Here is a 26,958-nt window from a genome sequence, read left to right as displayed (position 1 = left end):
TCCATTAGCTATTTATATGAAAGATACAGAAATTTCAATACAAAACATTTTATGTATACAGCAGCATTGTCCACAATTGCCAATTCATGGAACCAACTTAAGTGCTTTCAGCAAATGATTAGGTAAATAAATTGTGTAACATGTACTCAAATATTAAACAACTATGAAAAATAGCTGAAATTGTAGTATTTGAAACAAAATATATAGACCTTGAGATGATTATGTTAAGTGAAATAAGTCAAAAAGTGAAAGACATTGGCTGTTTTACTCATCTGTGGAATACATATAACAACAACAAAAAATAGGGAAAACAGAGTAGGAATTTATCTTGAATTCAGTGAATAAATATAATGACTACCAGAGGAAACACAGGGTAGGAGGATTGGATGAGGGAAGATGTAAATGGGATAATGGCATGAGAGGTTTCGTGGAAGGTAAGTGGAATAGGTGTACATATGAAAGAGCAAATAAATAACCTCAAAAGTTTAAATTGAAATTCAAAATAAAGCAGTTTAACTTTCTTTTTTATTTTAGAGATTTATTTATTAATGTATACCGAATTGGCATAGAGGCCAGAGGTGCAGGCTCTGTGAGAGAATTCACCACAGACAGAGTGGGGAGCAGAACAGGCTGACTGATGAAGTACACTGCTGAGGGGAGTAGCAGGTGAGATAGGAGAGGTCTGCTGGGCCATGTGGATCACCTCCAGGGCCAGGAATGGAACTCACACTGAAGTGGCTGTGGCTAGCTTGAAATGTTGTGCTTTAACCCATTGTACCACCAGGGAGGGCCACCAGTTTAATTTTTGAAATAAACAGAAGAAATCCACGGGGCAGCTCTCAAGTCCTTGAGGGCATTAAAATAAAGCAGTAGAACATTATGGCCTTCTTTAGATAATCAGTTTGAAGAATTCTCATCCTACAATGTACAATCAACATCACTCCTCTAAAAATCTTGAACTAGCTTTCTTATTAATTTAGAATTTTAATATGTAATTATTTTGAAACCAAACAAATGGTCAGATAAGAGACAAAATTTGCAAGCTGATCATATATCTGAGGCATCCAGAAGGGGAGCATGTGAGGGAGAAGTCAAGACAGGGACAGGAATAGCACAAGGGATGTAGTGAGAGAACTGCAGGGACTACACCAGAAGGAGTAAATAAATTACTGTCCAAAAAAAAAAAAATCCAAAAAAAAATAATGCAAGTAGAAAAATACTTAACCTCATCAATGTCACTTCCCCAACAGATTAGAAGTTCAACCAGTATGTTTTCATATTCCTTCATCTTCACAGACTTTCTTTTCATAGATATATACTTTTCATTTTATCCTTGATGTCTCTTAACCTTTCTTGTGTATTTTCTGTCTTTTTCTGATTGTTTTTCAATCAGATTCTAAGTCCATAGTCCATTTTTCATAGAACTCACACAATATAGTCAAATAACAGCTATGTTGGGTAAAGATATAAATATCACTCATAAAATAGCACTCATATCCTACAAATTTTCTTCATTGGATTTTGTTTATCACTCCATGGGAAATGTTTTCTGGTTAAATAAGGATGGAAATTCTACAATGCCCCATTCTTAGAGACTCTCCATGTAAATTAGAGGTTTGAGTATCCTGGAGTAAATAATTCACTTTACTTTAACCCAGGATTTTCTATAATTTCTTGAGTTAGAAACACTACTTCCTAATATTTGTCCATTAGGTAGTCCAGCTTGGAGAATTGAAAATTAAAAGTTTAGAAGTTAAGGAAAATTACAGATTAAGTACAGAAATTTATCTGTACAGAGCCGTACAATTTAAGTTTTAAAGGGGAGATCTAAAAGTGTCTTTCAGTTAAACAGCTGCACACAGAAACTCCGAGAATATTTCTTTATTGGCCACAACTCTTGAGAAGTGAATTTTTTCCTTTATATCAGGTACCCCACTAAAACATAGAATAGTTCAAGCTATACTTCCTAATTAAGACACTATCAGACTATCTGTTTAAAGAAACAATCTGAGGGGAGAAAATACAAAATAGTGGCACTGAATTTTAGGGCCTTCCTTGCCACGTTATCCTTTTATTTTCTACCTCATATTGATACAGAATAGCAGGGGACACTAAACTGGCCATGGTCCCTCTGCCTAAAAACCAATTACTGTTTGGGTTTTTCACCTGCACACACAATTGCAAGGCTTCTCGGGCTTAGAGAATAACAACAAAGGGATGTAGTTAACAAACCAGGGAGGTGGGGGGAAACAGGAAGAGTTACTGAAGCCAATAATGACCATTTAGTTTACCTCAAGTCATGTCCAGTACTGTCCAGTCCTGCATAAAGACTGTGACATCTCTCCACCACTGAGGCTGTGCAGCTCCTCTCCCAAACATAGGCCTCCTCTCTAAGATGGCATTTTCCTACCACTGTGCACACGAGATAGCCAAATTGTAGGCCAAGATCTGATTCACAAACACAGCAAAGGATACAGCAGGAGATTCTCCGTGGACTACCAAAGTGCCCTAGCACAGCACCAAACAACTGATACTCGAGACAGCAACTATAGTAGCTGAATAACATGACAAATGCCACACTCACACATTTTAGCATGACACCTGTTTCTTCGGATCTCCCTTTCTCTGCCAAGCTTAACAAAATTTTTCCAAAATGACTATTTGGACAAGGCTATACTCAATGGCCTCTGCCAAGTGGCCAGTGCTCAAAAAGCCCATCTCTGAGAAGTCCTGCAGAGCTGTCCAGGGCCATCCGCCTCCTTTGTGATGCCACCTGCGGTAGCCCCGATTCAAGCACACTTCTGCGTGGAGTTTCTCTCTCAACTGAGTACGTGCGACTGCTTCTCTTGCATGCCCAGCGCTTCCTCTTGCACATGCACAGAGCTCCCTTATATATTTTTCTACACTTTTTGTACTTTTCTGGGACACTCTATTTTTTATCAGCAAACCCTTCCAGGGGCCACCACACATAATAATTTATGGTCTTCAACTACTAGTATCAGTACAAAAGAGCAGCACTTTTAAACCATTTACTTAGTAGTATGAAAGGCAAGTACTGTCTTGCCTAGTTTTTTTCAGCTTACAATTTAGTGAAGACATAGCCTACCAATAGCAGAAGAATCATGGTAGGTTTTTAAGAGACTTGAGCATCAGATGGCATACATTTTCTGAGAAATAGAAATCGCCTTGTTTTTGTTTTTTTTTTAAGTTGGGCTCAGGAGATGTAGATAGTAGATCATTCCTCATTTTTAATTTATTTTGAGCTCAATTGTCCAATTTTCTCACAATAGCAATAATCTTTTGTCACATATTCTACTAAAGATATCTACAATTTTTAACTTGAAGACAAAACAAGAAAAATACAATCTTTGTTTCTTGTAACTTTCCTGATTCAAATTTTTAATAACCTGTAAAGATCTTTTCACTATTGCAAACTGTGAAGCACTCCCCAGAATTCAGAATTAAAATGATGGAAGTTTATATATCTCCCTATCAGAGAAACCAGTAGTGCTATAATAAATAAATTAAAAAGACAGAAGAAAATTCAGAAAGGCAAGTCTGAATATAAGATAATTCAGAATGCAAAAATGAAAGAAATGCAAGAGACTCAGAAAACTGATCAAAGAGATACAACAAAATTCAGAGAAAAAAAGTAAACTCAAAAATAAAATTAGTTAACAGAAGATAGAAATTGAAGAGATAAATAAAAAATCTAGAGATGCTATGAAAGCAGAATATATAAAATGAAGGATCAGAACAGTGATTCTAAAAACTGTAAAGGGAGAAATGAAATATTTAAAATATGAAGAAGCTACTAGAAAACTACCTGACACATTAAAAAATCAACATAACAATAATGGTTATAATTATTATGGCTTTGTAGTATAGTTTGAAGCCTGGGACTGTGATACCTCCATTCTCTTTTTTCTTACTCAGAAGAGTCTTGGCTATTTGAATTTTTCTTTTTTCTTTTCTTTTTTCTTTTTGTGGCTCTATCTGAATTTCATCAGCATTTTTTCTATTTCTTTGAAAAATGTCATTAAATTTTTTGTAAGTATAGTATTGAATCTATAAATTGCTTTTGGTAGGGTGGCCGTTTTTTTAAAGCCATCTTTTATTTCTTACTACAGCCACAAAATTACTCTGTCCCAGAAAGAAGTTCTCAGCTAATATCTATTTTTATTCAGAGAGCCAAACATTGTAGAAAATAAATCATCAAGTTTACTAAATTTAGTGCTTCCAATCCATGAGCAAGGAATCTCTTTCCATTTCTTTGTGTTTTCTATTTCTTTTAACAAATTTCTATAATTTTCTACACCATTGGTGAGAATGTAAACTGGTGCAACCACTATGGAAAGCTGTGTGGAAGTTTCTCAAGCTGCTAAAATGGAGCTTCCATGTGATCCAGCAATTCCACTCCTAGATATCTACCCAAAGGACACAAAAACAGTTATTCAAAACTGCACCTCTATGTTTATTGCTATGTTTATTCCCTATTTACAATAGGGAAGATGGGGAATCAACCCAAATGTCCAAAAATATTTGACTGGATCAAGAAGATGTGGTATATATATATATATATATATATATATATATATGTACAATAGAAAATTACTGCATAATCAAAAATAAATAAATAAATAAACTAGTGCCATTTGCATCAACATGGATGGAGCTGGCAGGGATCATGCTTAGTGAAATAAGCCAGAAAGAAAAGGAAAAATACCAGATGGTTTCACTCATAGCAGAAGTATAAGGGATAAGGAAAATACATATATGTATATATAGTAATTGTAATAAAGCATAAAAGAAATCAACTAACAACTGTAAACCAGAGACATTCTACAGGGTAGGAAAGGGGAACAGGATCAGAACTGGGGTGGGAAGAGCACATGGGACTGTGGTGATGGCACATGGGTGACGTGGTGGTGAAGTCCACAGGGATTACAACTGCGATGGAAAAATGTACAAATGAAGAATAATGTAAAAATGTATTTATAAAATAAAATAAAAAAAGAATAATGGTCATCCCCAAGGGGGAAGAGAGCAGTTATTCAAGAAAATAATAAAGGAAAACTTCCCACACTAGAGAAGGAATTAATATGTAAGTCCATGAAACTAAAAGAATACTTGGTTACCTGAATGCAATGAGATTGACACCAAGATGTGGTAAAACTGGATAGAGTCAAAGGCAAAGAAGGAATATTGCTGGGGTGTAGGGAGAAAGAACAATAGATTTATAAAGGCACTACCATCAGGCTTGGATTAAACCTTGCAGAAGAAAGCCTAATGGGCAAGAAAAAATTACTGAAAATACTCAAAGGACATTATATCTTGTGAGACTCACTTTCAGCTATACGGAAGGCCTTTCCAGACAAAAATCTGAAAGGTCTTCAAGTCTAAACCTCTGCTATAAGAAATGTTGAAGTGAAAATCCTATCTAATTCAAAGCAAAGAAAAATCACAAGAGTTAAAAAAGAAAATAGATAAAACCAGAAAACTAAAGACAAAATGCCAATAGCTTATCCCCCTATATCAGTAATTACTGTATATATAAATGAAATGAACTTACCAATCACATGACATAGATTGGTTGGATGGATCAGAAAACAAAACCCAAATTCCTATTGCCTACAGGAGACCCATATAAGCTCTGCAAATAAACACAAACTCAAATTAATTGGTTGGAAACAATCCTACATTCAAAAGGGTCCCCAAAAAATGCAGAGAGAAAATAAATATCTATATGTTAGATAAAATGAACTAACAGCTAAAATAGGTACCAATGGACAGGGATGGACATTATATAATGACTATTGGGTCACTACATCAGGAAGATATTACATTTATCAATATTTCTGTGCCAACTAATTAAGCAACAAAATTAACACACCCAAAAAAAGACACCAGCCATGATACTATACGACAAGGGAAATTTAACATCCTACTTACATGAATAGACAGATCAAACACAAATTTAAAAAGGAAACCATAGCTTTAAATGAGGAATGAGGAGGCAGATCGGTCTAGTAGACAGGGCACAACACAGCCAAACACATGAGTATATATTCTCCTCAAGTGCACATGGGACATTCTTTAGGATAGACCACATGTTGGTTAAAAAAAAAAACTATTAATAAATTCATGATGAGTACAGTTATATAAAATGTATTCACAGATCATGGTGATAACAAATTAGAAATCAGTCACAGAAAGAAAGTGGGGAAACTTCTAATAAGTGGAGACTGAACAACACACTACTATATGACTACTGGGTTGAATGAAGAATTCAACGAATATCAAACGAATATCTAACAGCAAATGAAAAATGAAGCTACATCCTACAAATTTATGGGAATGTAGCAAAAGCTCAATTGTTTCATGTTTGCTCAATTTTATTAAAGGGTTCCTTGGAAACTTTAGTAGGCATTGCAAGTAGATCTGTATTGCATAAGGTGAGATGACAAGTTGAATATTGTTAATTCTTCCAGTCATTGAACATGGAATATCTTTACATTTTTTTTTTGTTTATTTGTTTCTTGCTCTATTTAATTTGGCAATATCACATAGTTTTCATTGAATAAGACTTTCATGTCCTTTGTTAGGCTTATTCCTAGTTGTTTGATACTTTTTGATATTACTGTAAGTGGAATTCTTTCTTGATTTATTTCTGTTCTAGCTCATTATTTGCCTATAGGTATGCAAATGATTTGTATATATTGATTTTGTAGATTGCCACTTTACTATTCTGATATATTCTAAGTTTTGTTTTTCTTTTTTTATGGAGTCTTTGGGTCTTATTTTAGGGTTTATATTATCATTATGTCATCTGCAAATGATTGTAATTTCACTTCTTTCTAAGACTTTTTAACATATATCTTTATCTTGCCTAATTGCTTTTCATAAGGCTTAGAATACTATGTTGAATTGTAGTTGTGAGAATGGTTTTCCCTGTATATCTGATCTTAGAAGAATAGCTTCCTTACCATTGATTATGATGCTCTCTGTGGTTTTGGCATTTATGACCTTAATAATGTTGAGGTGTCTTCTTTCTGTCACCACTTTACCAAAAATGGATGCTGAATCTTGTAAAATTTGTCCTCTTCATCACTGGGTGTGATCATGTGATTTTTTTCTTTCCTTTTTAATTTGGCGAACTATGCAGTGATTTGCATATGTTGAAATGTCTCTTTACTACAGGAATAAGTCCTAATTGGTCATAATATATGATACTTTTAGTGTATTGCTTAATTCAGTTTACTGAGGATTTTTACAACTGTATTCACTATTCACACATTTTTTTTGTGTGACATCTTCTACTTATTTTGATATAGTAAAGTTGGCTTCATAATATATGCTTAGGAATAGTCCCTCTTCCTCATTTTTTTGGAAAAATTTAAGAATAGATAGTAACTTATCTTTGAAGTTCTGGTAGAACTCACTAGTGAAATCATCTGGTCCTTGGGCTTTTTTCTTTGGAAGACTTTGAATTACACTTTGACTTCCCTTGTTCTTAATTGATCTGCACAGGTTGTCTATTTCTTCTTGATTTAGTCTTAGACATTTAATACTTTTGAGTATCTATTTCTTATAGATTTATTGTAGTTCCTTATGATCTTCTGTATCTGAGTTGCCTCTGTAATTTCCCCTTTCATTTCTGATTCCACGTATTAGGGATTTCTCCCTTCTTTTCTTTTGTGAAACTAGCTAGAGGCTTGTCTAATTTTTTTTATGTAATCTTTTGGTTTAATTGGTCTTTTGACTGCCTTTTTAGTTCTATTTCCTTTATATGTGTTTTAATTTTTGCTTTCTTCAGCTAACTTTGTGTTTTGCTTGTTCCCATTTTTCAACTTGCATTACATGAAATGTTAATTTGTTTATTTGGAATTTTTCTCAATTCTTAATGTAGGCCTGTGTTGTAATTATCTTCCCTGTAGAGACTTTTTTTTTCTTTTTGCTGCATTCCATTGATTTCTTGTAGTATTTTTTCATCTTTTTATTTTTAAAGCTATTCTTTGATTTCCTTTCATTCAATTGCTATTCAATAACATATTGTCTAGTCTCCATAATTTTTTTCCTGCTTCTATAGTTGGTTTCTAATTATAGGACATTATGGTTAGAGGGAATGTTAGTTATAACTTTCATCTCTGAACTTTTAGTGACAATTGACTTCTGACCCAACATATGGCTTATTCTTTAAAATTTTCATGTGCACTTAAAAAATGTGTACAAAGTGCTTTGGGAGGTGGGTGGATAATTCCCTACATGTCTGTTAGAACTAGCTCTTTATTTAAATCCATTGGTTTGATATATATTCTTGATTTATCCATTGTTGTACTTGGGATATTCAAGTCCCCTAGTATTATTGTGTTGTCAATAGCTCTCTTAAATTCTGTCATTTTTTTTTTAAAGATTTATTTATTTATTCGTACAGAACTGGGGTACAGGCCAGAAATGCGAAGGGTGAGAGGATTCACCAGAGACAGAGCGGGAAGCAGAACAGGCAGATCAACGAAGTACACTGCTGAGGGGAGCAGCGGGCGAGTCAGGAGAGGTCTGCCTCGCCATGTGGTCGCCTCCGGGGCAGGGGGGAATCGAACTCATGCGGAAGTGGCTTTAGTTTCTTAGTGTAGTGATTTAACCCGCTGTGCCACCAGGGAGGGCCAATTCTGTCATTTTTTAAAGAATCTTGGTATTCCATCCTTCAGTGCACATATATTCATGACTGTCATTTCTTTTTCTTTTTTTTTTTTTTGCATTGCTATTAATCATAATATGTTACCCACCTATATCTTTTACTACCTCTCATAATTGGAAGTCTGTTTTATTGGAAATAAATATAATTTTTCCTAATACTTTTTCTTTTCCTTCTTTTATGGTTGCTACATATTTGTGTAATTGTCTTCTGCTCTTTAATTTTATGACTTTCTTTGATCATAAGATGAATTTCTTGTAAGCAGTGCATTTTGTCCTTTATTTCACAACCTGTTCACTCTACATTTTTTTTTTTAAGATTTATTTATTTATTCATACAGAACTGGGATACAGGCCAGAGATGCGGAGGGTGAGAGGATTCACCAGAGACAGAGCGGGAAGCAGAACAGGCAGATCGATGAAGTACACTGCTGAGGGGAGCAGCGGGTGGGTCAGGAGAGGTCTGCCGCGCCATGTGGTCACCTCCGGGGCAAGCGGGGATCGAACTCATGCGGAAGTGGCGTTAGTTTCTCAGTGCAGTGCTTTAACCCGCTGCACCACCAGGGAGGGCCACTCTACATGTTTTGATTAGAGCAGACCATTACATTTAAGGTGAAAAATGAGATATAAGTGTTCACTGCCATTTGTTTATGGTTTTAGCTTATCAATTTTTATTTGTTTTGTTTTGCAGCCTTCTATTTGTCTTCTTTAAATTCTGTTTATATTATGTTATGTGTTCAATTAATTTTGGGTTGAGTGTTCACTTATGCTACCATATGATGGGCTATTAGTGTGACCAGTAGGATAATCTGGTCTCTGATTCATCATGATTGGAACATTGTTACTTTGTTCCTCCTTCTCCATGTTAAATAACTTAGGTGTCAATTGCCTCAATATTTATTTATTTATGCATATAAGTATGAATGTAAGTAGGTATGCAAATAGCTATGCATTGAGTAAGTAAATATGTATATGAGTAAGTAAATATGTATATAAGTAAGTATAGGAGTATGATATAAGTACTTATATTCACACTTATAAGTACTGGGGTATAGGCCAGAGGTTCCAGAATTCTGGTGACAGGCTGGGGAACAGAACAGGTGGATCCACTGACATGCACTGCTGAGGGGAGCAGTGGGCAAGACAGGAGAGGTCTGCTGTGCCATGTGAGTCAGCTCCCTGGACAGAGAAAGAACTCAGGCCTTTGCAATTATAGTGCTGAGCTTTAACCACCTACAATACACACCTCAAATTTATAGTTCTGTTGCCTCTTTTAAAGTTTTTTCATTTCTGAGAAGCTCCTCACACTGGCTTCTTTCTTGAATTTTAATTTTTCTTATATTTTGGGCTGGAGGTCTTTTTCTTTAAGTATTTTAAATATTTCCTTCTGGTCCTTTCATGTTTGTAATGCTTCTACTTTGCTGTCCACTGGCAGTCTGAAGGGTACTACTCATCAGAGTGTCATTGATTGTCACTATCTTTATTATAATATATCTTGGTGTGTTTGTATATGATACTATTTTGTTTTCACTTCTTAGGGCCTCCTGAATAGTAACATCATTCATTTCACAGATTTAGATAATCATCAGCATTTACTTTTGAATAAATTATGTCTTCCTTTTATTCATCTCATTCTGGGTCCCTATGAGGAAAATGCAAGTGTTGTTGTTTTCTCTTAAGTTGTCCCCAAGGTCTTTTATGCCCTTTCAATTCTTAGCTCTTTTCCCTCTACTTTGTTCTATTTGTTTGTTCTTAAACACTGCATTTTGAACTCATTAATTTGCTCCACTGCCTCTATTTTATTTTTTAAATTAGGTATAATGACTTTAAAAAAATCATTTATTTATGCATACAGAACTGGGATATAGGCCAGAGGGTCGGTGAGAGGATCCACCAAAGTCAGAGTTGGAGCAGAACAGGCAGATTGAGAAGTACACTGCTGAGGGGAGTAGCAGGCAAGACAGGAGAGGTCTCCTGTGCCACGTGGGTCACACAGAGGCAACTGTGGCTAGCTTGCAGTGCTGTGGTTTTACCCATTGCACCACCAGGGAGGGCCCACGTATAATGATTTTAACTGTTTTTTCCATATCACATTTCATATATCTTTATTCTGTTGTCTTTTTTATTTCCATAGCTCTGTTAGAACTGGACCTTGAATTCCTCTTCTGTCATGTTCTGAAGTTCCACTAGTTTTTGTGTCCTCTTAGGGTTTTTATTTTCCCTCTGGCATTTGTGGTATATCTTTCTCTTTATCATTTGCAATTTACATGTGTTATAATAGGGATAGATTGTCATCACTGTTGTCTTTGAACTCTTGAAATAGTTTGAAACTAGTGACAGCAAGTGGTTGGAGGTATAGAGGAGGAAAAGGAGAGTAGGGCACCACAGGAAACTCAGGAATGTGTTATGGGTGTCAGAGTTTTGTGGTGGTGGACACAGTGATCCGGTAGTGTAGCCCAGCTCCTCAGCTTTTACATCTTGTACAGTGTCATGTCTACTTCATATCTAGGCTCTTTTTAATCACTAGGTAGCAATCAATTCTAGGAATGGACTATGTTTTATATTGGTCCACATGCCAGGAATTTTTTTTCTTTTTTCTTTTCTAGCACTGAATCTTAAATTGGGTTGTTTTCTTCTGTTAGTGACAGGTACTTGAGCAGTAGTTTTTCTGCACTTTTTTGTTTTGTTTGTTTTAGCCTTGGGGTGGGGGGAGGGGTGGCAGATGCTTTGAATATTTCTGCCTGGGCTTCATGTAGTAGCCCCTTCTACGAAGAAAATCAAGTATTCTGATTTTTGCTTCTCCCTGATAATTCAGGCTCAAACCAGTAATATTGAGAGTTTCAGGCTCAAGCCAGCAATCATTCTGAAATTTACTATCACTTCAGATCTCCTACAGTGTTTCCTCCAGACTTTTTGCCAATGTCCACAGCCCCATATTCAGTGTGATGCTGAGATTCTGAAGTCCCCAATGTTGGGTTATGGCCAAGTCAATAGCTTTAGGGGGCTCTGTACAACAGGCTACGTTTGTGAGTTGTACTGCACAGTTATGACTATAAGCAATGTTCACTCAATGTTTGTGTGTTTTTATGTCCTCTTTCACTACTTCCTGTGTGTGCTGTATTGTCATACAGTTGTCCCTCAGAATTCTTTTTGGCTTTGTTTTTCTTAATTGTGAATACCGGGAGGAGGTGACCCAGGCATCTTTTTCTCTATACTATCTGTACTATCCCACAGGTCTCTTCATTGTGGTTTTGAATCACAAATTTCCCTGATGACAAATGTATGTACTTTTTATTTGCCTATTGGCCATTTGTATGTCTTCATTGAAGAAGTGTTTATTTATGATTGGGTTGTTTTATTTTTGTTGAGTTATTTGTATGCTATTTTTTATATCTTGTACACTGTTCAAAAGGGTTTTCCATTTGATAGGGTGTATTTTTAAATTAACAATCTTTTTCTTGCTATGTAGAAACACTTCAGTTAGTTATAGTTCTGTCTTTTTTTTTTTTTTGCTTTTGTTTGCCTTGCTATTGGAGTACCCAAAAACTTTACTGAATCCAATATTGCAGAATTTCCTTTCTTTAATTAATTTTGAGTGAATTTTTGTGTATTGTGTGAGATAGTGGTCTATTATCATTCCTTTGCTATGCTATGACTATACAGTTTCCTCAACACCATTTGAAGACAATTTCTTTTCTCTATTGCATACACTTGTCTCCCTTGTTGTATCCATTTAAGTTTGCATTTATTTATGCATTTTTAATTCTATCCCATTGATTTGTTTGTGTGTTCTTATCCCAATACAGTATTGTTTTGATTGCTATAGCTTTGTAGAATAATTTGAAGTCTGAATGTAGGATATCCCAATCTTTTCTGTCAGAGTTGTTTTGGCTAATTGGGGTCCTTTGTGTTCCATATAAATTTTGATAATAATTTTCTTGAAATTTTGCTGTGTTTGCATCAAATCTGTATATCATTTTGGAATAAGATAACCATTTTAACAATGTTTATTATTCTAATGCATAAGCAAGAAAAAAGTAAACATGTACAACATAATGTATCTTGATGCCTTTAAAAGGTGTGTTACTTTATTTCTGATGTTACAGGCTTTTAATGGTGTTGCAATGTGAGTAACAGGGAGCTTTGCAATTGAGGGTCCTGTTATTTTAACAGAAATAACAGCTTATTAGATCCTAACATTGTTCTAAGATCACCTGTATTAGTCTATTTAATCCTTACAACAAATTATGACATTTACTATTGTCATTAATAATAGCTCCATTTCAAAGTGAGGAGTTAAAGGCAAAGAAGAATTAAAATAGTGGTCTAATTTCATGTAATCGCTATTGGTAGCTGCCAGTGTCTTGCCTTTCAGGTAATTTCAGGGCCAGAGGCAGGTGCAGCAACCAGGTCTCTGCAAAGTTCTTTGGCTTCTCTTCTCTCTCTGGAAGCCAGGAACAGGATCCTTGTAAGCTGTCGCCTTTCCTGCCTTATGTTCTCTTTCAGGGTCCTCCACACCACTAACTTATTGGCACATTTTCATTACTAAGTGACCGATGAGACCATTTGGACCATTAGCACATTCTTGATTTTGGATCTAAATAATTAACTAATGAGCTGTTTGAAACCAATTGATTCATTTAGTTCACACTTGATCAGTCCAATTCTATGAACTAGGCACCAAATATAAAAAGGAAAACTTGATGCCTGTATCTCTCTGACCACAGAGAGATACAAAGAATCATAGCTAGAATTAGCCTCAGTGGGGCCAGAGACACTCTGCACCTGCAAAACCTTCAGCATCACTGCTGGCCTCTGTCTGCAGACTAAGCCCCAGTGGGGCCACTGGTGGACAGTAAATTGTCCACCACCTGTTTTCCACCAGTGCTTCCTACAGGTTTGTCAGGCCCGGTCTGGAGCCCTGAGAGGGGAGGGGTGGTTACTTTGGCACTCAAACTTAGCTAGCACCAGGCTGTCAATCCAGGCTGGACCACTGATACGGGCCTCTGTGTAGCCATCCTGCAGCCTCCCACTGCAGGGCAGCTAGACTTGCCTAGGGAGATTTCAGGGTATAGAGCTCAAACCTGGGTTTTGTTGTTAAGGGAGAGGGGAGTAGAAGGGAGAAAGAGGAAAGCAGGGGGTGGTGCTGCAACTGGGGAGGCAAGCAGGAAACTACCAGTGCTGCTCAGGCAGCTGTGGGAAAGACCAGGTCTTGTCCCATGGCTTGTGCTGCAGGCTCGGGGTTCATAAGGGAATGGGATACTTAAAAAGACCAACTAGTATCTCTTAAATATGTTCTTTTTCTAAAACAGTGTGTTTAAACATGTACAACATAATGTATCTTGATGCCTTTAAAAGGTGTATTACTTTGTGATTCTTATATGTATTAGTCTTCCTACCTATTCATCTCTATCTTTATACATCTGTTGTTCCTTAATATTTAACTCATTACTATACTAGTGACTTAAAAGGATCCCAGCTCTATTAGAAACTGCCTGAGAATATACATCATATTTTTATCCCCAAGGTTTAGCAAAATATGAGTGGAGGACATATTCAATAAGCATTTACCTAAAGGGTGAATAGACCTCCCCTTCCTAGGTATTACTGTATATGGACACTTGATTATGACTTTACAGTTAATATTCTGGTGATCAGAGTGGTAAATTTCACTTCTCGGAGATCAGGTTAATATCACTCCGTGGAGAGTTGCAATAATGAGACAAATTTCTATGTGTGTGCAACTTGTTTTATTTGTAATGAAGACCCAGGAAGTTAAGAAGATATTATGTCTTTTTTGCAGAAATGAGGCAATTATTGTTAAAGATGTATTATGCAATAATCTCAGTAACCCAAACAGACTGTGAGAATATACTGGGAATATAAAGAGTATCAAAATTTACCAACAAGTGATTTATCAAGGGATATAAACAATTCCTGCTGCTAATGAGGCAAAGATAGTATTGTTTTACTTGATTATTTTAGCCAAAGAAGAGGCAACTAAAAATATCCAGTGACATAGCAGGTCATAATCCTTTTCTGTAAGGTCTTAGTTGTTTCTACACCCAACTTTGCAGAGCAGGATTTAATACTAAAACTCTAGAAACAAAACTATTGGCAAATGATACAAACAGATGGGAGAACTGAGTCCTAACCTCTTTACAACTTATCACCTCTTTATTCCCAGTACAGTCAGATGCAGGGAGTGAACCTCAGGCTATCTTAAGAATGAAAAGAGTGGTCATGATCTCCTCTGGGTCTACCCTCTGGAGACTCTGAGTTCTGTTTTGAACTGCAGCCACTGTGATGGTCTGACTCTCCAATCATGATTTTCCTGCATATTGAGGTCCATCTAATGCAAATGGTTACTTTCCAGTGAAACAGAAACTGGAAGTGCTTGATCAGAATTCTGATCAAGTTAAACTTCAGATCTCTATCTTAGTCTGTGCTAAAAACCACAAATCTGGGTGGCTTATTAAGTCCTGTTAAAAAAACGCCGCCTTCTTCTCCTGTCTTCTGCTTGAAGACAGATTGCAATGTGATGATCAGTGGAAGAGCAAAAGAGGGAAACTGCATAACCCCCCCCCCCACTAGATCTCCTGGTCCCTCACTTTGAGGACTTCCTCTGCCCCCAACAGCCACTCCTAATCTCCACTCTTGAGACTTCCTCTCCCTGACTCACTTGTTCCCATGATCCCCTGTTGGTCTCCTTCCTTGTTACTTCTTGTCCAAGTGTCCTGTTCTTTCCCTTCATATCACTTATCATCAGTTTTAATCATAATCTGTTTCTTCATGGTTAAAGTCTGCCTTCTCAGCTGTTGGTAAGCTTTAATTCATAAAGGCCCATGGGTTTTGCTCACATTGTGGCCCCTGGATGACAGAAGGTTGGATATAGATAAGTTTCTATTAAATGAACAAATAAATGCAAATGAACATAAGATGGATAAATTCATGGAGGAGTCCCATATAGAATAATGATAGTTGTCTAGAATGAGGAGACGATATAGGGTATGCTCCATTATGACTGACCCCCAAATTGAAAGTGTAATCGAATATATTGTTTTTTTGGAAGTGCTCTAGAACCAGCTAGATGACCACTTATCAGACACTTTTATGGAGTAGGGAGGAGATTCCTGCATTAAAAGGGGGTTGGTCCTCAGAGCCTCCCTGGTGGCACAGGGGTTAAAGTCAGCATTATGAAGCTATCTGCAGCCATTGAAGCCTGTGTTTATTTTTCTATGGTCATCAGAAAAGCTAACACCAGTGGTTGCACTGGGGAATGGGGTAGTGTTGTAAGAGATATGTAGCATGTCTTTGCAATTGGGTCATGGGTTAAGTAGCCTCCCTGATGGTGCAAGGGGTTAAATCTGAGCACTATGTAGCTGTCCTCAGTCACTGTAGCTCATGCTCCCTGACCAGGGAGGTGACCCACATGGTGTAGCGGACCTCTCCTGATTCGCCTGCTTCTCCCATCTGTAGTGTATTGCAGTCAATCTGCCCATTCTGCTCCTCACTCTGTCTCTCTCAGAGACAACCCTCATGCTATGGCCTACACCACCCCAGTTCTTGTATGTATAGATAAATAAATTTTTAAAGAATAAAAAAAATTAAATATTAAATAAATAAAAGGGAGCTGGTCCAAATAGTAGCTGAGGATATTTGTATGATACTTGATCATTTTTCTGTTGACTTGGCAGTACAATTGATGTTACTTGTTCTTTTATTTTTCCTCTTGAATATGCTGTTGGCTGATATATCTCTCTACTCCACTTTCTTTACTGGGAATATAGATGAAGTCTTGTCAGAAAACTTTTTGGACTATAAGAACCGTGGAGTCAATGGTTCTCATCGAGGCCAGATAATATGGAAGATTGATGCCAGCTCTTACTTTGTGGAACGTGAGTACATTTTGCATTCTTGTTTCTCAGGATAAAACAATTCAATGATTTTGTTCTTTGTTCTGTTGCATTGCTTCCCATAAAATGTGCTCTGTAAAACATTGATTTAAATGAGATGCTTAAACATTATGAGTATTGGGTTCTAGAGCAGTGAGCAATAACCATTTAACCAGCCCAAAGGACCACTCCATTAATTAAAATGGAAAGTTTTTTTTAAATTTTATTTTATTATTATTTTTATTTTATAATAGTTTATTTTTACATCACTTTGTACTTTTTTTTTCCCATCTAATCCCCGTGGGTTTCCCATCACCAAGTCACCCGTGAGCTGTCAACATAATCTTGTGCACTTCCCTCCCCACTCCCCCGTTTTTGATCCCATTCTCCACTCCACCCCCACAAAATGTCTTTAGTATATGGCTGTTCATTATTCTTGTTATTTTCTTGCCTGGTCCATTATACTCCTGTTATGAGTGAAACCATCCAGTATTTTTCTTTCTCTTTCTGGCTTATCTCACTAAACATGATCTTTTCCAGCTCCATCCAAGTTGCTGCAAAAGACATGTGTTTCTCTTTTTTGGTTGCTGAATCATATTCCATTGTATATATGTACCACATCTTTTTAATCCAGTCATCTAATTTTGGGCATTTGGGCTGCTTCCATGTCTTTCCAATTGTAAATAAAGCAGCAATAAACATGGGAGTGCAGGTATCTTTTTCAATCAATGTTTTTGTATCTTTTGGGTAGATACCTAGGCGTGGGATTGCTGGGTCATAGGAAAGCTCCATGTTTAGCAGTTTGAGGAACCTCCAAACAGTTTTCCATAGTGGTTGTACTAGTTTGCATTCCCACCAGCAGTGCAGGAGAGTTCCTTTTTCTCCACATCTTCGCCAACATTTGTTGTTGCTAGTTGTTTGAAGATGTGCCATTCTCACTGGGGTGAGGTGGTATCTCACTGTGGTTTTAATTTGCATCTCCCTTATTTCAAGTGATGTTGAACATAAAATGGAAAGTTTTTTTATGCCTATTCATAAACCTCTGGACTCTGGGCCTTATAACTAATGTCCCTTAACTGTCACCACATGGCTTTCTCATGACTCTCTTCAACTTTGCCTTCTGTATCCTGTCTTCCACTTTGACTTTGTTTGACTCAGTCCTTCAAAATTCTGTACTCATGACCCCAAAATGTTGGGGATATTCCATATTTTTGACACTGGCTACAATTATTCAGAAATCTCAGGGCTCGCATTTTTTCTTGCTGAAGCTGAAACCTCTCTGCCCAGCTGTCAAGACACAATATAAAATTCATTATCAACTCCATTCTCCAGCTAACACCATTGCCCTATTATGATAACCTTTTCCAATATTCTACAAATGGCATCATTAATCATAAAAACATGGGTAGGCTTGACTTGAAGATAAACAAATTCTCTAGCTAATGGTACCAAATGTATTCTTCCAAAAAGAACAAAAAAATGTTAAAACTTTGCATTATTAATGAATATTAACATAATAGTTAACTGTATGTTTCAACCTACATTGGAAAATTGATGGGTCAGCCTTTCTTTACATATCCATATTCTTCCTTTAGATTCTTACTAATTGAGAAATAGAAACATGGTGCAATTTAGTATCAAAATACAGTGTAAGCTCATAATAGACTAGGCAAGAGTACAACTTGCAATTTTTTTCTCTTTGTAAAATCAAGGAAATAAGTATTAGGGTAATATGAAGTGTCATGACTGCTCTTCACTCTTCATGAGCCAAAAAGAAAAGGGGAACTTAGTATATACGTCTAGCAATGTGCTATTATTTTCAAGGCAGTTTTTCAAGATTTCTGTGGCACAATTATTTTCTGTATCTTTAATTCAAATAGCCAGCAATGTAATGTAATTACCTGTATCAGCACTATGAAGACACACTTTAATATGATAGAGATATAAAATCAACTCTGAAAATTTAAAAAAAAATCATAATTGAATGAAGTTGTATTCAAACTTACTAAGTAGCAGTATACTAAATAAACACATGCTTGCAAAGGATATATTCAGTAGCTAAATGTTGAACACTTTAGAAAAATGGCACGTTTAAATGTTTCAGTGAAAACTTGAGAAAAATCTACTCTTTTCTCTACCTCTTGGAACAGAGAACTCTCATCCTTTGGGGAAATTGCAGAAAGTAAAATTGAAAGGTGAATATTTTCATCTTTCAAATATATTAAATGAGTGGTCTGTGCATCATTATATACAAAAGCAATATACATTTTCAAAAGTAAAAATAAATATCAAGACAAAGCTAAATTGAGTTTGCAAATGATTTTATTTTTAACTTACTGGGCAAATAAACCAAGTTTGTTAAACTTTAGGAGGTCAATGCCTTATCCATTAGGTGACCGGGGCTTTTGTTAAACTTTAAATTACAGTGAACTATAATTTTAGGCAACTGAATACATAAAAATTATACATAACAGGCCATGTGACCTATATTTAATGTGAAATAATTTGTTTTGAAAATGTACCAAGAAATAGTAGAAAACTGTATATACAAAATGTTTTAATATGGCAGTTCTTCATTAACAGCAAATTATCAGAGGTCCCCTTGTTATAATAAAAATATTGAGTACAGAACATTATCTAGGCTACAGTAGTTTCTATTATGAATCAATGCAACCTCTCTATAGTAATGAAAACATTGATAGTAATAAAAGCAAGGCCAGTTATGCCTTCTTAAAGAAAATTTTAAAAAAATGGTTGAATATTGATTGCCTGAGTTTAATATAAAGTTATTCTTTCCACCTTAGGGTTAAACTAAAATAATAAAGTAGAATGAAGTTTTAATTTTATTTACCATTTTCTCTTCTTATTATTTCCTTATGAGAGTGGTGGTCTGGTGTTGATTATGCGGAGTCGAAAAGTACATCCCTTTAGGTGCTATGATCCAACTTAAATTTAGGTAATTTATTGATTTTATTGATTTTTTTTTTAATTTGGCATGATTAAATCCATCAAATGTTTTACCATAGTGGGAGCATTCAAAACAAATATTTGTACTCTCCAAGGAATTACATGTAAGATAGAATACAAAAGAAAATAAAGCCTAGAATTGTCTTCTATTGTTGGCATAATTTTTACCTATTGGACATATGACTCTGAACAACTAATTACAGTAATAATTGCTGTAATGTGAGAACTGGAAAGACATAAATTTTAACACACCTAAGAAAGAACTACTGAAATTTTAATTTTACTCCATCTAATAAAGCCTGACAATGTTTTTCTTTTATTGCTCTCATTTACTATTTTCTAAATATGTGCAGGCAGACTGAGCAGGGCTAGTCTCAAGGGCTCAGAAGCAGTAACTGCAGCCCTTGTTATCTGTGTGCCCCAAAGAGAAATAAGCCCCACAATACCAGGGCTTGCACTGTCACTGCCAAGAGTGTTGATTTGACAGGAAACACCTCCTTGTATTGATGTTTGGCCAGGTTTCGATGATTGAAACTAATCATCGGTGGCAAGAAAAGTAGTGACCGGCAGTGGCCAAAACAGTTTCTCCCACAGCAGGCCCCTTTCTCCATCCGCTCACCCTTTGTGTCATGTCATAATGTTATTACCAAAGTGAGTGTCACCTTCTCACAACTGTCCAGACATAACCCAGAAATCTGCAGTGCCCTCCCCTGCCCTGCCTTCCTTACCACACCGCCCTACTCTTCTTTCTGTGCCCAGAGCAGCCCCTCTCCTGTCACCAGGTCTCCTCTCTCCTCCAGGTCATTTCCTCACATCTAGCCTCTTCTCTGACTGCCAGATTCACACCCAGATTACTGCATCTCATTTCACCACTCCCTGCATTTAAGGGAATGACCCTCCTCTTTCAGCACTTCCTTTCCAAATGCCTTTTCCTCACTCCTCCCAAATTAAAAAGCAATGATTCCCTAATTACAAGTAAAAGAAAATCCAAGCATCTAGTGCAGCTGTAAGGTTTTTAAATTGTTTTAATTTTTTAAAATATATTCATTACATTAGCCTTCGTTTTTTTGTACAATATATGATTCCCTCATGAAATTTCCATGACCAATTCACCTGTGCACTATCACCACAGATCCTGTTATTCTTCCCACTCCTGTCCAGATCTCCTACATTGCTGGTGGGAATGCAAACTGCTCCAACCACTATGGAAAGCTGTGTGGAGGATTTTTAAGCTTCTAAAAATAGAACTTCCATATGATCCAGCAATTTCACTACTAGCTACTATCCAATGAACACAAAAACTAATTCAAAAGGACGCCTGCACCCCTATGTTTAAAACACAATTTACAACAGATAAGCTATGGAAGCATCCCAAATGCCCAAAAGCATGTAGAGAAACAAAATAAGGAATTAAAAAAAAAAAGCAACTATAATAAAAGCAGGAGAAAGATCTGGACAGCTGTAAGTTCTTAGCCATACTCCTTAAGCATGAGCAGGTAAACTTTACACAGGCAGGAGGTCAGGAATTTTCTTCTCACTCAACGTTTCCACAGCTGGTTTTCAAGTGAGAGGCTGGTCTGCTCAGTGTCCACTCTGGTGTGGTTCTTTCCCCTAAGATCTTGTTTCTTTCATGTATAAAATCTAATGTATGTCCCCAACTAGCTGACTACACGAGATGGATGTTCAATCCCCAAGAAATGCCAGTCAGGTGTCTGGTACAGCATGATCTGTTGTAAGTAAAAGGGCTTAGAATAGGGTTATAGTACCTTTCTCTAGTTAGAGCTTTGTTTTACTGCTCCGGGCATGGACATTGATGCAGGGGTGACAAGTTTGAATTGAATGAAAAATTTCTGTGGCAAAATGCGTTGGAGCCAGAGTTGAAGGAAGGACACTCAAGGAAAAGCAGGACTTTAGAACTAGCTGACACCCCCATTAGCATTTCTGGCACTGGTGTTCTTTCCTGCACTGCTAGCCTTAAGGCTGCCCAGAATCACCAGGAGACATCAGGTCAGCAATGCTAAAGGCTCAGATGACACCTTGTCACAGTCTTTTATTTGAACCTGGCTATATTTCCACAGGGCTGCCCAGATTTTAGAATCAGTATGAAAAAGAACTGCATTATGGCTGCCATTTTCAGTCATTGTATTTCCAAGTTGTCTGCATGTTCAGTGTAATAAGCATTTAGTCATAGGCACCTCATAATGCAATTTTAATATTGTTATGTTGTTACTCAAATTTCTTAGTTTTTGAGAAAAAAACATACAGTTTACAGCAATACTTCTAAAATTCACTTTCACTTTTATATGTCCTTTTACCACACAGTTTCCCTTATGTCCCTTCCACCTAAACTTCTCCATAAATCGGTTTCTAGTCATAACTCACAATCATACTGCTGTGCGCCTCTTGATTTCTTCCACATTAAAACAATAACAACAAATCATAAAATAAGCAATTTTTTTAGAGCAAATTCACTGGTACTGATAGCAGAAGGAATCCAAGTCATCAAATTGTTAATCACTCTCTTTAGCAGATCATAGGGAAATTGTTGATAATTCAAACAATAATTCTTTGTGCCTGTGTGCTGCCACATATTTTAGATTAAACATCTCAAATGCTAATGGAATGTAGAAGTAATATAAAAATGAATAAACTGAACCAGTTACAGATAACTCCTTGGAGGAAGCCTTGCTGAAAGAACAGGGTGGAGGACTTTGTCACTGGTGTAGGCATTATAAGAGCCTGTAGGTCAGTCAGGTTGATCATAACTCTGGAACAAAGAAGAGAGCTGTAGTTGGCTGGAGGAAACTCAGGATAAGCAGAATTACATAAAAGATTACCATGCTTAGATTTTATATAGTATAAGTAAACACTTATAATTTATTTTAAGGATGATATAAACATGCCTTTGAGGACATATTCATGCAATGAAATTTATCCATCTTCAGTAAGCTCAGCTGTGAATTGATGGCATTGGGGGAAAGGGGCAGAAAGAGGTCAGAGAGGGACTGTGGCTGCAGTTTGATCTTGGTCTGGGCTCTAGAGGCCAATCTAAGAATGTAGCAATGAGAAATAGCTGGAGAGGTCAGGGGGTGCTGTTGGGACGCAGGAAAGAAAGGACCTAGTAGTGAGGACAGCAGGCTCATCCTCAGTTCCCTGTCAATGTGAAGAGCCAAACTAGTGTGTCCCTGTGGCCTCCACGGTGCCATATGGGTTGTCTCAGCACTATAATTGCTCTCATCATTGCAGCTTGAGTTTTACTCCCAGCCAGCCAGGAATCTAACCCACCTGGGGCAGACCTCTCCTGCCTTGACCACTGCTCCCCTAGCAGTATATTTCAATAGACCTGCCTGTTCTTCTCCCCACTCTGTCTATGGGACTCCTCTCACCCTCCACACCTCTGGCCTACACTCCAGTTCTTCTACATATAAATACAAATCAATTAATCTTTGAAACAAAACAACAAACTTGTATCCAATTATTTATTAGTCAAATGTCAAATATTTTGGTACATTGGGCAACAATATTAATTTTCAACACACAGAGGTATTAGTTATTTTGATTTTTACTCATTTGTTTTGGCAACAGTCTATTTTCTTCTTCATTTTTTATTATTGAAGAGTTTGTTTTTACATCATTTGGTGCCTTTTTCCATCTCAGTTGTAATCCCTGTGGACTTCCCATCACCAAATCACCCGTGTGCCATCACCGTAGACCTATGCACTCCCCCTGCCATTTTTGATCCCATTCCCCACTTCAACCCAGTACAATGTCTCTAGTTTATAGTTGTTCATTATTATTATGCTCCTGCTATGAGTGAAACCATCAGGTATTTTTCTTTTTCTTTCTGTCTTATTTCACTAAGCATGATCCCTTTCAGTTCCATCCATGTTGCTGCAAAAGTCATGAGTTTATCTTTTTTTTTTGATTACTGAGTAATATTCCAATGTGTATATGTACCACATCTTTTTAATCCAGTCATCTACTTTTGGGCATTTGGGTTGATTCCATGTTTTTCCTATTGTAAATAAAACAGCAATAAACAATAAGCAATAAACAGGTCTTTTTGAATCAGTGTTTCTGTGTCTTTTGGTAGATACCTAGGAATGGGATTGCTGGGTCATATGGAAGCTCCATTTTTAGCAGTTTGAGAAACCTCCAAACAGTTTTCCATAGTGATTGTACTAGTTTGCATTCCCACCAGCAGTGCAAGTGAGTTTCTTTTTCTCCATATCCTTGCCAACATTTGTTGTTGCTAGTTGTTTTAAGATGTGCCCTTCTCACTGGTGTGAGGCAGTATCTCATTGTGGTTTTAATTTGCATCTCCCTTATTATAAGTGATGTTGAACATTTTTTCATATGCTTGTTGGCCATCTGCATTTTCTCTTTGGAGAAGTGACTTCATAACTCCTCTTCTACCCATTTTTTTTTTTTGATGGGGTTGTTTACTTTTGTCAAGATTCATCAGTTCTTTGTAGTTCTTTGTGATCAATCCTTTAGCGTTAGTATTGTGTGAGAGAGGTGTTAGTTTTTTAGCTTAAATCACAGACCATAAAAGAGTGACTAAGCATCATCACCAAAACACATAGTTCAGTCTGGAGAGGTCTGCTGCCCCATGTGGGCTGAAGTGATATTAAGCTGGCTTCCAAATCTTCATGAACTTAGATTCCACTTCCTAACCCTTACAACTTCTCCTTGTAGAGCCTTGAGACATTTGTGTTGTGAGAAACCCAAAGTGGCTGAAGGAGACGTTGCACATGGCCAGCCCAGGTGCTCCAGGTTCCCTATTGGGACACAACAGAGGTTCAGCACAGCTGCTTTTCATCACAACAGCATGTGATATCCCAAAGAATGACTGCTCAGCTGAGCTCTGTCATCTCTCAGGACTTTGAGAGTTGATTATACAGTGTCATTTTAAGTCATGAAGTTTTGGGTCTGTAGCAATATCTAACAATATCTGAGAAACCAAAAGAGTAGCATCATGGGAGTCAAGGGAAGATACACTCAAAGAGGGCGTCCTCAGCACCCCCTGGGGGTGCCCATAGAGAAGTTAGGGAAGATATGGTCTATGGTGCACCTGCTGAGTGTTGCCATGTGCAGGTTGTGGTGATATTTATATATAAAAAAAATCTAACTGATGAGAAGAGTGACCAGTTTATCCTGGCTTGTCCAAATGATCCTGGAAATAAAAACCCTAACCCCAGGAAATCTCTTAGTCATGGGCACACTGGCACATGGGGGTCTTCTTATAAATCTGCATTGATGGAAAGGAGGTGCCTCAAGCCTCAGCTTGAAGCTTGCCAAGGTTCATGATGCCAGCAGATGAGAAAAATCTCTGAAAGCTCCAGGTAGGGCAAGAAGTGACCATTTATTGAATTAGCAGAAGATATATATAGCAGTAACATGGGCAGCATCCAGAGGCCAGGTGGGTGGCCAGCATGATACATGGCTCCTCAGGTACCCTCAGGCTGCCTCAACCCTGGCAGGGCAGCAGTGGCAGTGGCAGGGCAGTAGTCAGTAGTAGTCAGTGGCAGTGACAGTCAGTGGTGGCAGTGGCAACACCCCTGGCTTCAGCTGCAGTAGTGTAAGGGGGAAAGGATGTCCTGAATGAACTCTACAGATACAAGCTTCATGGACTCCCTCCCACCCCTGATACTAGAACTGTTATAGGGCAGTCCAATGTGAACTGGGTGCCTGTTTGTGTGTTCTCACCTGTGGGCTTAAAATTCAGTTGTATTGCAGGCACACACAAAAAGGGTCAATAATTTACAAAGGGAAAAGGAATAGTTACAACCCAGGGAAAGAGCGAGAGATACAAGTTAACTAGAGCATCCTACCAGCTCCACTGACTGGAGCTCCAATACACTTGATAGCTCACGGGCCAAATGACCAGTCACAAGCCACTAGTTCAGAGAACACCCCACGGTCCAGAGAGCCACGTGGTCCAGAGAGAACCCCACGATCCAAAGAGAGAGAGAGAGAACTTCTCACATTGTTCTCTTATATACCCCCCAAAGTCCCAGAATGCCTGCTTAGCTCTTCCCTTGGGCCCTGACAGTTCTCTCCATGGTATTGTTGGGAGTTGTAGTTTACTGGATTAGGGGGTGGAGCCCACAAGACTCTGCAGTGTTCCTTCAGGACATCCTTTAACCCTAATAGAACTACAAATCCCGTCTATACCAAAAAGAAGCACTCTGGGTGCTGAGGGTGGAGCTAAGCAGCCAGGTTTGGAGATAAAACCAACATGTGGACCTTGGGGGTCTCTTGGCCTTGTGGCTCATGGCTTGTCTCTTGGCTCTTCATTGGTTTTCAGCATGCTATTGGGGTTCCAAGTCAGTGGAACTGGTAAGACACATCAATGCACTCACCTCTCTCTTTCCCTGAGCTAATTCATTTCCCTTTTTCCTTGTAAATAAACCCATTGTTGACCTTGTGTGTGTGCACCTGCAGTTGAATCTTAAGCACACAGGTGAGTACCCACAGCCAGTCTTCCCAGCTGGTTTGCCCTGTAACAGTAGCAGTGTGCCCCACCCTGAGAATGCTCGTTGCTTTTCTGATTGATAGACAACACCAGAACAGGGCCAAATTTATGCTAGGTTACTGCAGTGCCAGCTTACGCAGGGTAGATTCATTATCTACTCAGGCAGAAGTTAAAGAAGAATGCTGGAACCTCAGTGGATTTTTCAAGCTTTAATGTCCAGTTTCAGGGAAGCAGGTAAACAGGCACACCAAGCAGGAAGGCTGGCATGCAAAGCAGTAGGCACAGGCCAGGGAGGGGGATAGGAGTGCAGGGAGACTGGCAAGCCCACAGCCCCCAGCCCCCAGCTTGTCTTTACACTCTGGGGTTTCACCTTTTCTGTAGTCACGCCATTTGTCCACTTGTAGCCTCAGATGCCACTCCACTGTTTTTATTCAGCCTCCTGGTTCAGGTGTGTACACTCACTCGCGCTCTCAGGCCCCATGTATCCATACTCAGGCACGCATGCCCTCGCTCAGAGCGCTTCCTGCAGCAACAAGATCAAAGCCTCAGGTGATGGCTGCAGAGGCTATTAGTGCATAAAGTCTGATTAATTTATTTACTTTTCAGTTAGGTAAGTATGTATCATGCATGGGAACTATACATATATATATTAGTCTCTGTTTTCCACACATGGGGGCTATATCTCAAGGCCACATGTTATGTACTAGGCCACTTGCTGTAAGGTCATGGTGATAAACAGCCTGAGAAACCCTGAGAAAGCTTTCTTCACTCACCCCCCAGGAGGCAAGTACACAACACACCCCTCCAGGAAGGCAGCTGTGCAAGGGAAGCTGATGTGGCAGCATAAGAAATAGGATACAGATGAAGTTGTGTATTGTGTGAGTGTAAGGAGTCAGAAAGAGTCCTCACCTTTTTTTTTTTTTT

General features: G+C 37.8%; 1 protein-coding gene across 6 annotated transcripts in view; it reads left to right on the top strand.

Annotated features, from left to right (window-relative positions):
• HECW1 (HECT, C2 and WW domain containing E3 ubiquitin protein ligase 1) overlaps positions 1-26,958 on the top strand; it is a 426,246-nt gene that overhangs the window by 181,488 nt on the left and 217,800 nt on the right. For all 6 annotated transcript variants that reach the window (XM_012720822.1, XM_004676647.2, XM_012720820.1 and 3 more), the window contains one exon: positions 16,485-16,592. In XM_012720822.1, coding sequence (XP_012576276.1) covers positions 16,485-16,592 — 108 coding nt within the window. The remainder of the gene's footprint in view (positions 1-16,484; positions 16,593-26,958) is intronic.

The sequence above is a fragment of the Condylura cristata genome, unplaced genomic scaffold (assembly GCF_000260355.1).
Source record: "Condylura cristata isolate star-nosed mole 26May11 unplaced genomic scaffold, ConCri1.0 scaffold00005, whole genome shotgun sequence".
Lineage (NCBI taxonomy): Eukaryota > Metazoa > Chordata > Mammalia > Eulipotyphla > Talpidae > Condylura > Condylura cristata.
This window is presented reverse-complemented; position numbering and strand designations above follow the sequence as displayed.